This window comes from Pristis pectinata, chromosome 11, assembly GCF_009764475.1.
Source record: "Pristis pectinata isolate sPriPec2 chromosome 11, sPriPec2.1.pri, whole genome shotgun sequence".
Lineage (NCBI taxonomy): Eukaryota > Metazoa > Chordata > Chondrichthyes > Rhinopristiformes > Pristidae > Pristis > Pristis pectinata.
The window spans coordinates 84260078-84275071 of record NC_067415.1 but is presented as its reverse complement, the minus strand read 5'-3'; the positions used below and the strand labels follow the sequence as shown (position 1 = coordinate 84275071).

Below are 14994 nucleotides of genomic sequence, written 5' to 3'. Positions count from 1 at the left end.
CGTGCCACAACTTCCTAACCTGTACGTCTTTGGAATGTGGAGGGAAACCGGAGCACCTGGAGGAAACCCACGCAGAAATGGGGAAAATGTAAAATCTCCGGACAGACAGCAGCGGGAATTGAACCCCGGTCACTGGCGCTGTAATAGCATTACGTTAACCACTACACTACCACGTTACCATTGTGAAGAATACCACTCACCTGCAGCACAATGATGCACCATGGTAATGTAGAGAAGAGGTTAGACCTAAGGTGGTGGGTCAAGGGTGAAAATTCTTTGAGTAAAGAAACGATAACTGGATTAGTGGGAAGAAAGATTGTGCTTGAAAGCACTGGAGCCATTGATGGCACCACAGAGATGGGGAGGGCCAGAAGATGGCACTGCTGGAGAAGAAAACTGCACAGCAAGAGGCAGACACAGAAGGGACAGTACAGACAGGACAGGAAAGCCAACAAGGGAGAAACCAGGGCAACAAGGAAATGGAACAGTTGTGACAATGAGATGGCAGCAGCTGGCACAAAACCACAAGGAAAAAACATTCTATGAGCTCCAACAGATATCACAGTGGATATCACGATCAAGAACGCATAGGGGATAAGTTGTTTGAGGAAGTGGTTGGTTGTGGAAAAAAGGTGCCTTTGTCATTCAGGGTGATGTTTGAGTAGGAACTGTGATAGTAAAGACTGAGCTTTGGAAAAACATGATATTGGAACACTAAATCTGGAGAACAATGACAATCAGTCAAGCACTATTAACAGTTACGCTTGCGCAGTTCTGATTAAAAGGAGTGATAGGTACACTACAGGAGCAATAAGAACACAAACGTGATTGTTTAAATGAAAGAAGGTGTCGAAGTTAGAGGTCAGAAAATCCTTCATATGCCTACAATAACTGGGGTGTCATGGTGGCTGGAGAGCGTTGGGAGTTAAGAGAAACTTTGTGTGCACTTTTCCCTCATTCAAATGTTAAGGGCAGTGAGACAGAGAAAGGGAAATCCAGGTGGTAAGAAAGAAGTGGTCAGAGCTACCTCATATTGTTGAGAAGGAGTTAAGGATGTCATAAGACAGAATACTTTTGCAGCGGGTGAGCTAGATTTCTGGACGCAGAAATAAGAGGAGATGGATTTTAGGTATCGCCTAAAGAAACTGAGAACAAGGAGAGAATCCAAAGCCTAACAACAGTGTTAGGAAGGATATTTGGAAAGAAGTTCTTATGTGTTTTTTTTAAGGCTGATAATATTTTAGAACACTTTTACACCTCTATGAAAATAAATAGCTGGACTTGAAGAGGCGGTTATCAGAAGATGATTGCATGCAAGAATTTTTAAACAGATACTGTAATATACTAAAGTAGATAAAATCTCTTTTCAGAGGCTACAAGGCATGTATGTAAAAAAAAGTTACATTCTTAACCTACTGTCCAAAGATAATTAAAGCAGTCCATTGAAAAGTGCTAATGTTCAATACACAATTTAACTTGTCAAATTCTGATATATGTTCACACTAATAAAATACGGTTATAATCTCCCAAGTCTCCAAATCAGATCAATGGACATTGTGCCAAAAAATTAGAAACTGCACCATTGAAATGCTTGAAGTTAAAATTCCTTACCTTGAGGGAATCAAAGCATGCAATAACTCGTCCGTTTTCAACTTGACAGCTTTTTGGTGGGTGTGCAAACTTGCATTCCTGGTCTGAACGTGAACATGTCCCTCTCTGAAACTGTCTGCACACTTCTAACGTCAGCCATTTTGTATCACGTACTGGAGTAACGTTTACAGCCATAATAAATCGAAGTGTTTTTAGCGTGTTTTAGAACAGCTTAGTGTCAGGATTCTGAGGGAAATGCAGCAGTCAAAAGGATTAAAAACAAAAAGATACCTCTTTCAATATATAAAATGCTTCTTATTGGTCATTAACCAAAAAATTACTTCATAAAACGCTGCTCGAAAATTGGTTTGCCATGAATTAGTCAACATCAAAACAGTCAAGTCAGCAAGTGGTCGATCAGTCACTAGTTGAGTTGTCACCTTCAGTTTGTGGAGATTTAACCCCGTTTTTTTCCCAGTATGATTGTTGAAAATTTATTTGTGCTGACACACACACTTTATTGCTTTTTAATTAAAAGTTACTTTGATGCAATCACACCAGTTGATTGATTATGAATCAGGCTTGAGTCACTTTCAGTTATTGATTTTTACTCTATTCAGCGTACTCAGCTCTCCGTATGTTGGTTGGTTCTTCTTGCAGTAGATTGTTGTTCCAATTTTTTTTGATGTAACGTTCAGCTTAAGATGAAACAGCAGCCACAGATGCAGCAGAGATTTCTGTTTTCAGTTGCACGTTAGGCCAGACATTTGTCTAACTGGCAGCAAGCAAGGCTCACGAGAGCAGACCGACCTACAAGCAGTTCCAAGTAACACAGACTTCAGCAAAGGCACTTTTTATGACATACCTGTTGAGGAAAACAAAAATAAAACAAAAATCATGCTTCTGTAACGTGACTTTCACTATTTAAACCAGCATACGCTACAATATATACAGCCGATCACTTTCCATGTACTCGAGAGGAGAACGGAAGCAGTACTAACAAGGCAGCATACTGCAGTCAGCCATGCTATTGCAGATTAAAAAAAGGAGTTGTCTTCCCTCGTGAAACTATGCTTGATAGAGGGAACAGCCAATCGTAACATGTATTGCAGCAATATTCTGGGCAGCAGTCCAATAGTCTGATGTATCTCAAATGGCTGAGTGTGCCAGATGACATTATGCTCTCAATACTGAAAATGCCTCAACCCAATACGACCGGGCCTAATGCTATATAGAGGTACTGTGTAGGCCTGGTTTCAAATTGATTGGGAATTCATCTCTACAGACTGCAGTGCTCTACTCAACAAGCACGGCCTCTATTAACTCAATTCTTCCTGTTCGTTCAGGAGTAGTGTTTCCCCCCGAAAAGGCACAAATGCAGTTGCAACATTCAGTTCCCTTATCTGGAAGAAAATGGACATACAGTAATTCAGTCAATATTTCACTAACATCTGCGAACACTTACATCTACAGATGCCGAGCAGAAGGGAACCACAGAAGGTAATGACGGAATGGGGGTGGGGAAAGTAAACAACACAAATTCTGTCAAATAGGCAGCAGCTATATTCTACTTCCTTCATGATTTAACCCTATGAATGCTAACTAAGAATTGAACATATCTAAATGTTGCATTTATCAGGAAATGATAATTTTGGAATACTGAATTACTCTTTCTAACCACCATAGTATGGCTGATTTGAAAATTGTACAGTTAATTTACAATCCAGCCTTAAAACTCTTACGTTCTAACTGGTTAGCTGAACGTTGTTCTTTGAAACAATTGAAGATGACCTCTATACAACTGTCGGGACAGTCATATGACACACTGAATGTGGCGACAATGAAGCATAACAGAATTAAACTATCATTTCTAGACAATTAACCAGTCAAAAACACCATTCACAAATAAGACTTCTAAAGTATAATGTATTGATTAATAATCCAATTTCCTGACAGAACATTGTATTATTGTCTAATTACAAGAGAACTGGCACATATTTCAGTGGCATGTGGCTCCAGAAATGCAAGCATTATTCATCCGCAACTTTAGTGGCTTGTTAAAACTGCAAGTTCTAACAAAGAAAACTTATTACTCTTTTAACAAGCCATATGATTTAAATTTGATGCATAAATCAAATTTTAATACAAAGAGAAGATTAAGACCACTTCAATAGATTTTTGGATAAATCCCATGAAATGCCTGCACATTCTTAGCATTGGACTTCAAAAATAAGCAGCAGTGTAACAGCATGGTAGATCAGCTTTCAACAGGTTGTGGAATGATGGACATGAACAAGCACACTAATCAAAATGCTAAATTCATTCATCAGGGACAAGCACTAGGTCCCAAGGAACCTAGGAACAGAGCTACCCAGGCTAGCTTTCAGCTGCTCAATGAGGTACCCAACCCCATCCTCTCAGTGTAGCAAACACACACACAAGTGGGGTGATGAGGAGAGATGGGGTTCAGGGCAGCTGAGGATACTTACAATCTGACAAGCTCAACTTTGGCACCAAGCCATATACAATGTTTTTTTGGGTTGACTCAGGAACCAACTAAAAGGAGAAAACCTAACTTATTATGAACCAAAATCTAAAGTTAAAGAATCACTGATTTTGGATCAAAATTTCAATTTAGTAGCAACTGCCTTAAATGCCACTGATAGGAATAAATAATGACATAAGATTTATAAATCAAGATATAATAATTTATATCAACTGCAAACTGAAAATAAGTACAACTCAAAACAATAATGCAAATTGAAACTACAGTCAATTTGTATAGCACATTCTGTACTAACCATTTAGTACAGTTATTTAGGAGTAACATAATTAAATATTGCAATAAAATATTTTAACATCAATGTATACTTACTTCAATAAAATTAAAGAATCAGACAAAAACATGCTAAAAAATACAATATCTTTCTATTGGTCAGTGGGACTAATATGATACAAATGGTGAAACACAAGAGGTGGTTTGGATAGAAAATAATGAAGAAATGTACAAACTATACAACCTCGTACAAATGTCTACAGATGTGCAGTGGAGAGCATTCTGATTGGTCACATCATAGCCTGGTATAGAGGCTCCAAGGCACAGGATCACATTGTTGTAGACCCAGCCAGCTGCATCACGGGCACAACCCTCCCCACCAATGAGGACATCTTCAAGAGGCGGTGCCTCAAGAAGGCGACATCCATCACGAAGGACCCTCACCATCCGGGACATGCCCTCTTCTCATTCCTACCATCGGGGAGGAGGTACAGGAGCCTGAAGATCCAGACTCAATGATTCAGAAACAGCTTCTTCCCCTCCGTCATCAGATTTCTGAACAGTCCATGAACACTACCTCATTATTCCTTTTGTTTTGCATTATTTTTGTAATTTATAGTAATTTTTTATGTCTGTGCTGTACTGCTGCTGCAAAACAGCAAATTTCATGTCATATAAGTAGGTGATAATAAATCTGATTCTGATTTTAAGCTATTCATACAATTTACAGGTAAGAGGGAGGCTTGCCCATCATGTCCACAGTCTACAAACATACTGGTTCATTCCCACTCCCCTTGAGCATTAAAATTCCTTAAGCGGATTTCCAAATTCATTTATAAAACTATGAACTCTGCTTCAGAGAAGTTAGAGTGGGCAATTTCTAACAACCTGTTTTCTTCTAATCAACTTTGCAAGATGTGTGCCCCGTTACCATCTCAATAAGGTTGAAGTAATTCACCATTTATCTTGCAAAAAGAGTTATGATCTTGGAAGATCTGTGTTACGTTACTTCAACCATTAAAGAAATGCTCAAATTGCCACTTTTCTGCTCAAACTTCAAAGCCAATCATTTTTTTTCTATCCATAAACATTTTAATTTCCCAATGATTTGACTAATATATTCACGATGTAACAAAGAACAATTCAAATGCTTGATTACATGTCACGTGTTTCTGAAGTTCAACAAGTGTGATCACAAGTATTCATTAAGAAAGAAAGGATCAAAAATGCAAAATGACTTGCATGAAGCCTTACTACAGTGCTTCAGTATCAGACACTGGTTAAATATTAACAACAATTTTATCTGGAGTCGACTTTGCCATGCTCATAAGAATAGATAATCGTGAAAGTGCAGATTGTGTCTCTACAAGTATTGAAATCATTCTTCTCACAACCAGCTCTGTAATGACAGCATTTTTAAACTCATGATATATCATCTAGAGCATGGTCAAAACTATCATTTGGGAGCTTCTTTAAAGACTTTTTTTGTTACTGTGATTAACACTTAATTGATCTACAGACAGGATCGGAAAAATCTGATTTTGTATTGGTGAATCAAAAAAATTTTCTTAAAGATCATGGCCTGTTAGATTTTGCTACTTTTGACTTTGTTCCAATAGGGAAATTTACACATGAGAAGTACTATTACATACCAGATGGAAGATCCTAGCATTTTCTCTGCTTTAATACCAACGTAATACATTTTCCAGCTGATATCCAGCTAGCTAGGTAATTCTTACATTGACAGCAAAGAGCAGTTTCACCTGCATAATCCTTATGACCAGGTGCATCAGTAGCAAATTAAACCAGGAAGTGGTCCAGACAATGCCGTCAAAACTGGCCAAGTTCAAAACCAAATACTTTACAACTAGGAGTTCAATGTTTCACAGTTGCAGCTCCTGGGTTCAACTGCCCTAAAGTTTAAACATGTTTGAACTTTTGCATTTTTCCCCTTGCTATTGTGGTTTGTGCACACAATGGGATAAAGTTTCAATCTTAATTTAATTAAGTTAGCATGAAAATGTTTCCCCTTCAAAACCAGATGCATATAATAATTTATTACCTCATTGAAGACAGAAACTTGAACCAGATTATTTTTGAAACTTTCTGATTTCCCTGCAAGTAAATGGTTCAATTAAAAAAGGAGGAAAAAATTAAACTAAAGCTAAATGCCTCTTAAACAACATCTAAGAGTCACTTAGACAGCCACATGAACATGCAGGGAATGGAAGGATATAGACATGCAGGCAGATGGGATTAGTTTGGATTGGCATCATGGTTAGCACAGATATTGTGGGCCAAAGGGCCTGTTCCTGTGCTATATCATCCTACGTTCTAACATAATACAATAACCTAACAGCTGCAGTGCACCAGTGACATCATCTTCCTACCATCAACAGTTTAACTATGTCAACTCTGATAATATGCAAGTGTTATCAGTAGAACGGAGTGTGCCTGGATGTTCTAACTTCCTGGATCTTAGAAGTATTATAGGAAAGGTTATGTACACTAGAGAGCACATATAATTTCTGTACTTAAAAATGCGAGCAGTGGTAATACATCATGTTGTGCATCAGTATGGAAACAGGCTCTGTGGCCCAACTCATCCATGCCAACGAAGCTGCTACCTGAGCTAGTCCTACTTATTCCCACACTTGGCCCATATCCCTCTAAAGCTTTCCTATCCACATACCTGCCTAAATGTCCTTTAAGCGTGTAATTGTACCTGTCTTTACCACTTCTTCTGGCAGCTCCTTCAAACACAATGTGCGCACCATGAAGTGCAAAGTGAGTTGCTGGCTCCGTGTACCAATTAAGCACAATAGTCGTCAGAATCAAAGTAGAGCTCACTGGAATGCCACTTCCCGACTTGAATATTTGAACAGAAGATCCTAATGTATTTTAATATATCACTTTACTTAGAAATCAGGACAGCTCACAGAATTGGAGCCAAGTAAAATCATTGTCTTTTTTTTCTGTTCAAATAGGCAGAGAGCAATGAAGCTTGGAGCTTTATCTCAAATTGAAAAATAAGAACTATTGGATATTTCATAGCTATATTGAACAAAACAGACTTTCAAACCAGTTTAATCAGTGACAATAACATCTTTTTGGAAAGCAATAGCTCTCTTGCTCTTAAATTTTCACTACTGAACACTATTAATCCTGATCATAACACGAGTAATAAAGATTAAGAGAAGCAGGGTGAGGAATGGTACCTTTACTGCAGCAGTAACAGTTGGTTCAGCTTGATAAAAGTACTGACAGTACCTCAGAACCAATAGACAATTATTATTTTCATTATCTGCTACAATGTCTTGCTGGGGAAATAGGGGCAATGTCTGGGATGACTTTAGATTATAACTTTGAAGTCAATTTCTTTAACAAATATAGCAGTACTTATTTTTACTGTGATTTCTTCCTATTGTCGTGGAATACCCTAGTTCCAACACTATTCTAATGGAACTTGAGAAGTAATGAGACCTAAATCTGGTTTCCATTCCAGAGCATTAAAAGTGAGGAAGCTGCACACCTGTAGACATTATAGAATAATCTTCCAAAGCCTATGATTTCAAATTACCATTTAGAAATTGATGATGTCCCTCCACGCTGTTTCAGAAGGGTAGGAGTTAACCCACAGATCAATTATCACCGAGCTAAATAGCAGAATAACTTGAATGACCTACTCTTGTTCCTATGAGCAATTCACTTCCCATCTTCCTATCAAATGAGAGAAAGAGTATACACTTAGGTCCAAGAATTTCATAGCTGGCAATAAAGATCAAAATTAGAAATTAATTATCCCGAGCCTAACTCAAGATAATTAATCTCCAATTTGGACCTTTTTTTTAAAGCATTAAATTTGTGCACTGTTAATTCTATACATGTCTAAATATCAATTGGGAGCTACGCAAAAGGCACGAGTACATCATGCTATCTACCTATATTTCAATAATGAGGAAGCCACAAAAATAAATCTGAGAGAATCCAGCCTGAATCCAATGCTATGAGATTCAAATCTTCCAAAGGAAATCTTGTGAATCCTGCTCATTTTATTTTTTTTTACAGTACATTAATGATTGTATTAGTGTTGCTTCCTGCCCTCCTATAGAACCCCAAAACGTTACCACCTTTGCTCACATTCATGTGGGTATATATCTGATTCTTCCCTTTCCTTTTTTGATTTCTCCATCTCCATCTCAGTGGATAGGGTACCAACATGCATTACAAGCTCCCCAACTATATTAACAACATCTCCTCCCACCCTGTGTCTTATAAGAACTCCATACCATTTCTCCCAGTTTCTGACTCCGTCCTATCTGTTCTGATGACGAGACTTATCACAACAACGCTTCAGAGAAGTGCTCCTTTTCCTTAACCGTGGATTCCCTGCCAAAAAATGCAGCTTGGGTGGCTGCTTTGCAGAAAACTGGCCAGTTCTGATGCAGGGTCATCAACTTGAAATGTTAATTCTATTTCTCTCTCTGCAGATACTGCCAGAAACTGATGACGTGGCTCCAGCATTCTCTTTATTCAGATTTCTAGCAACTGCCGTGTTCTGCATCTTAGTTCCAGCATTTTCTTCTTTGATTTTTCCTCTCTTCTAACCTTAATTATCTCCTCCAGACAGCTAAGATGTGATTAACAAGTGTTCACTATTCTTTCAGAACAGTATCTGGGCCATCAGGTTTCTCGTGGTCTCTACACCATCTCATCTTGTTCTTCCCACCCCTCCTCTGCAGCGGAAACATGCTACTTTTTTCCACTTATCAAAAGGTTAATTCTGTTTCCCTTTCCATTGATGCTGCCTGACCTGCTCAGTATCTCTTAAATTTTCTGTATTTATTTCACACCATTTGTGTTTGACAAAACTCTAGTGAGGATGGCAAAGGTCAAAACTGCTAACACCTATACCAGCATACCTAAGGTTAATCAAAATCCTCAGACTGTGTACACAATTCTACTCCCGATTTCCACACATTCATAATTTCAATGAAAAACTAAGTGAACGTAGTCAGGGTGGCCTGGCTTTTACTTCCAGCGTGTGTGCTGCATAACTGCTGAATCAATGCACTAAATAATCACAGTGTGATAAATGCATCATATCTGGCTCCATTGTAAAAGTACTGCAGATACCCAGCTTTTACATCAGTCTGAAGATACATCAAGCTGAAACATTAACCCTGTTTCTCTCTCTCCACATATACCGCCTGAATGCAGAGCATTGCTATTTTCTGTTTTTTAAGCCTAATTATAAATCTCCCAAAGTTTATAACTGGAATAAGTGGAGGTTAGCTATTGAGGACCTTTGTCTTTATACACACACACATTTTGGAAGAACCAGTTAAATCACAAAAGATTTAGGTGTTTTCCAAAGAAGCATGGCAATATATTCAAATCAACCGTCATAAAATCCAAATTCCTCAAATTTGCTAACAAAAGGACTAAATAATACTCCTCCACACAAATATTGTGTTACTGTTTGTCAGAAGCGAAATACTTCCTTGAAGTAATAAAACAGATAAAGTAAATTGCAGACCTCCTCCAATGCAGCTGGTATGACATGGATATAGTATGGCATTCAGACATCAATACCAATAGGATATCCCAAGGATGTGAAAATGACATCGCTCATTGAGCCAAAATGATTTTTGTTTCAAATTGTTGTAATTTTTGGATGGAAGTTGATTTTTTTAAATCTATGCAATACACCAGGAAATTTCAAATAGAAAAATCATTTAAAAGCTAACCAATTTTGGATTTTAAAAAAGCAAAACTAAAAAATAAAATGGACTGAATTTAAATGTTAAAATCTAGTTTACAGTAAACACACTATTTTGATTCAAAACAAAAGTCAGAACAGAAATTGAAGCAGTCACAGAAAGTAATTCAATTTCCCATCCCCCACCGATACCCAGCAGATTTGCTTTCATCTGTATCGGTATAACTCCAGAATTCCTTGCGTGAACTAAACTACTTGGTTGAATCCTCCCTTAATCCACTGCTTTGATCAAACTTTGGTGGCCCATCCAATATCTCATTCTTTGACTCAGCACTTTTTGCTTTAAGTTACTTCCCCAAATGTGTCACAGAGCACTTTTCAGAAAGGTCCTATATTACAGAGGTTGGGATGTTGGTAGAAACAACTACTCTGCAAAATTTAAACCAAAGACTCTACTCTGCAACATGGCACACTAGTACAGCTTGAAGAGCTGCTGCGTCACAGTTCCCGGGTTCAATCCTGACCTCTTGGTGCTGCCTGTGTGGAGTCTGCATGTTCCTCCTCTAACTGTGTGGGTTTGCTCCTGGCGCACTGGCTTCCTCCCACGTCCCAAAGACTTGCCGGTAGGTTAATTGCCCACTGTAAATTGCCCCTGATGTATTGGTGAATCTTGGGGAGCTGACATGAATGTGGGGAGAAATCAGTTACAGGGAAAATTAGTGGCGGAGTGGGATTACTGGAATCAGCATAGACTTGGTGGGGCAAATAGCCTCCTACATTGGGAGGAAATATGATTAATATTTCTGATGTGGTTTCCTAGGCTGTGAAATCGACACTGCTTCTTGCATAGAGCAAAATGGAAGTGGAAAATCAACAACAATTTTTCCAAAGTAAAACCATACTTGCCATTAATAATGGTTTGCAATGCATTATGTCTAATTGTTTCAGTTTTATATTTGGTCTTAAGAGACTGTCCATTTCAGCTAGACTGGTGGAACATTCATTACTTCCGGGTAGCACGGACAAGTTTGTTCTTCAAAAGCAGAATTACTCAGAGTGGTGGTCAATAACGTCAGGAACATTTCCTAATATTTTGACGTGTACAGACTAACATACTTTGCTCTGTCCAGTGACCTTTCTTTCAGCTAAATGAATTCACAACATATTGAACTTATTAACGGATAAGAAAGGCTAAGGTAAAATAGTTACAACATACGTTTTCCCAAAACTTAAAACCTTTACACAGTTGGCAATTTCCAAAACACGAAACACAAGGCTTTAAATTTGCAAGATAAATGTTTAGATTCAACTTTTCCAATAAACATTACATTTTATGTCAACGAAGTACCCCCAAACAAAATGTCCGGGGGAAGGTAGGGAGTGTTGCCGATTTACAATCTTAGACTATTCATTTGGAAACAAATTACTTGCTCTAATTGAACCAACAGACACACAATTTTTTAAAAAATTACTTACATCACCCTCATGGCCTCTTTCAGGATTTAACAGTAGCCGGAGTTCAGCACACGAGTGGCTTCTAGATAAAAACAGTGTACTTCATGCCAAATGCACCGAAACCAGCACTATACTGTTCTCGGAAATATCCAACATTGATTTTGTTCAGTGCCAAAATAAACAGTGCTTCTGTAAACAGTGCTACATAATCAAGTGGTTGTGTGAAAAACTGAAATGAAGGACCACACCCTGGCTAACTAGAGCTGGATTTGCAGCAGAAAGACTTGGACAATGTCAGATTTTCCTTCCACAACCACCACACCCCCACCCCCACCCTGCCCCCAGTGGAATGTATGCCATTTTAAAATGCTCCACCCACACAGCCAGGCCAAGAACTGAGGAAAATCATTCCAAAACCTGGCCAGACAGAAAATCTGACTGACAGGCACCCCAGGAACTCAAACTTCACTGAAAATTTCCAATCTTGCAATCTTGTTAAATTGATGTAAAAGTTAGTACATTTTGTTTTAAATTAAGACAACTACAATGCAATGTCCAGAAAAAAAAGAAAAGCCTTCAGGCTTCATTCCTGGGTAATTTCACTTACAGCAGGTGCAGTGTGAAAATGAACAAGATTGCTTTCTCTTTGTATTAGAACACCAAAACATAGTGCAAACCCTTCTACACAGAAGGAAAAACACAGAGGTATAAGCCAGTTAACTTATTGCTGCACTTTGCCTGTGGAAAAAAAGGGAACCATGAACTTTTTTAAAGTTACTTTACATGGTTCCCAGGGTCTTGTTTTGATTGGTGAAAAGTTGTGGCTTTCTCTGTTTGTAGAGAGCATTAACTTTCAACTTTAAACGGAGACTGGAAAAACACCTTTAGAATTATACAATTAAATGCACACAACTTGGGCAAGACTCAGATAATTTGGAAGGATTGGGTCAATTAGTATTGTAACTTAAAGTTCCAGAAACCACAGATGAAAAGGAGTATTACCCTTTTTTTTCATGTGATAGTTAAAAGATAATGAACTCTTATACAAAAGTACACATTAAATTGCATGAACACTTTTTTAGATAAGAATACAGTATAGTATATTCTTGTGGGATTTTCCAGACAGGATGGCTTTGTTCAAACAGATCCTGTAATGATTACATTTTATATCACAGCCTAGGGTGGGGCATCCTCTGCCCTTTATTAAAAAAAATCTGCTCATGTCAACAATGTTATTGGGCAACAAATCAGGCTCAAACACAGAAATTCAGAGCTAGCACTTAATGGTTAAGCCCAAGATGTGAGTAAGCCCTAAAGCTTTAAATTCCTGTAACCACACTCACTGGAAAGGCATTAAGAAAAAAGGAAAGTCTGGAGGTGGGGCAAGGGCATACTATGGGAGGTAGTATTTCCTTAGATAATCATGCAAAAGAAGTTTTTTTTTTAAAAAAAGACACATAGTTTCTAACTTTACACTGAGCATTTTGTTTTACACAGCCAATCCAAGGACTTACAAATGAATTAATTTTAATGCAACTTTGCATCATCAAAAGAAAACATGCAAATGCTGGTTACACTGTCCATTTTGCCTGCAGGGTGTCTTCTCGGGGTCAGTTGACTCAAGAGTGTTCAGAAATTTTAAACAGCATTATATCAAATAATCCAAGACCCAGGCAGCTTTTCTCCTCGACCTCAACAGCCAGGAGGGATGAAAACCCAAAATAATGGGCTGGCATCACAGAAGGATTAAAAAGGTAGATATGAGCTTCATAATTCTTTTTGCCAATGGCACTGAGAGATTTTTTTCTTAAATGTATCCTCCAATATTTTCTGGTTCCTTTAATCTTAAAATGTACTTCATATCCCTGGAATAAACATTTTGTGTTGGTGACACTGATGACAAATATTCTTTTGCATTCTTAACAGAGTCAAAAACTATTAAAACAAAACTGCATACCTTTCATTATCATGAGTCATAACATTACCAAGTACAATAACTAGGCTGCTTGGTACAGAAAATGTGTTGAAAATGCCAAAGACAAGAAACATAAACATCGCATTAATTGTACATAGATTCAGGTATTTCAACAATACAGGAATATCACCTGCCAGTGCATTATTCCCAAGATAAGCTGGTTTGGTATAAATATTTCTCTGTTCAAAATGGTATTGCTAGAACAGTAACTACATCTCACTAACTGTAAAGTGCCAAGATATCTTTATTAGTCACAGGTACATGGAAACACACAGTGAAATGCATCTTTTGCATAGAGTGTTCTGGGGGCAGCCCACAAGTGTCACCACGCTTTCGGCGCCAACATAGCATGCCCACAACTTCCTAACCCGTACGTCTTTGGAATGTGGAAGGAAACCGGAGCACCCGGAGGAAACCCACGCAGTCACGGGGAGAACGTACAAACTCCTTACAGACAGCAGCCGGAATTGAACCCGGGTCACTGGTGCTGTAAAGTGTTACACTAACCGCTACACTACCGCGCCTGGGATGTTCAGAAGGACGTCAGCTGTAGCTCTCTTGTCTAAGTCAGAAATTTGTTGGTTCAAATCCCACATCAGAGGCTTAAGCTGATAAATCTAGGCTGACACTCCAAAGCAGTGCTGTGGGAGGACTGTTTTGCCCTCACTGCCATCTTTTGGATGAGATGCTGAACAAGAGTAATCTTGCTTCTTAAGTGGATTTTTGAAGAACAGCAGGGTTCTTGGTGTCCTGTCTCAAGTTCAGTCAATACCACTGAAAAATTGATTAGCTGGTCATTATCACACCACATGGGAGATTGCAGTGTAGTTCCTATTTACTACTGCAGTGAATGCTTCATTAATACTTCTTTGGCTGTATAGCTACTTGGGACACCTGGAAAAGGAAAGTGAAAAGTGCTTTGGGAATGCAAGTACGGGCAATCCCTGCATTAAAGCTATTTGGGTAATGGAAATTTACCCATACCATATTCTCAAATCACCACCCAACAATTTGAGACACACAATGTACTCTCACTGAATTTATGTGAAAAAAAGAAATAAACAACTTATTTTTCATCTCGCGTTTCTTAACTTATGTGCAGATGACATGGCTTCATGTTATGAAAAATTGTGATACGGACCATGTTCCAGGCAAGTAACCCTCTTACCCAGTCGCCTGTAGTCTTTTTCGCACTCTGTATGAGATGATGAAGCTAACTCCATCTACAAGTTTGCAGATGATACCACCGTTGTAGGCTGTATCTCAAACAGCGATGAGTCGGAGTACAGGAAGGAGATAGAGAGCTTAGTGGAATGGTGTCATGACAATAACCTTTCCCTCAATGTCAACAAAACAAAAGAGCTGGTCATTGACTTTAGAAAAGGGGGCGGTGTACACGCACCTGTCTACATCAATGGTGCTGAGGTCGAGAGGGTTGACAGCTTCAAGTTCCTGGGATTGAATATCACCCACAGC

At 38.5% G+C, this 14994-nt stretch overlaps 1 protein-coding gene across 12 annotated transcripts in view; it reads right to left on the bottom strand.

The window, feature by feature from the left end:
- mbnl2 (muscleblind-like splicing regulator 2) overlaps positions 1–14994 on the bottom strand; it is a 142839-nt gene that overhangs the window by 70137 nt on the left and 57708 nt on the right. For 9 of the 12 annotated variants that reach the window (XM_052026284.1, XM_052026283.1, XM_052026285.1 and 6 more), the window contains exon 2: positions 1612–2455. In XM_052026284.1, the coding sequence (XP_051882244.1) occupies positions 1612–1785 (174 nt within the window). In that variant the 5' untranslated portion in view covers positions 1786–2455. Of the gene's footprint in view, positions 1–1611; positions 2456–2591; positions 2612–3055; positions 3106–11564; positions 11858–14994 lie in introns of those variants that run through there. The other 3 variants (XM_052026280.1, XM_052026281.1, XM_052026286.1) reach the window with 3 other exon arrangements.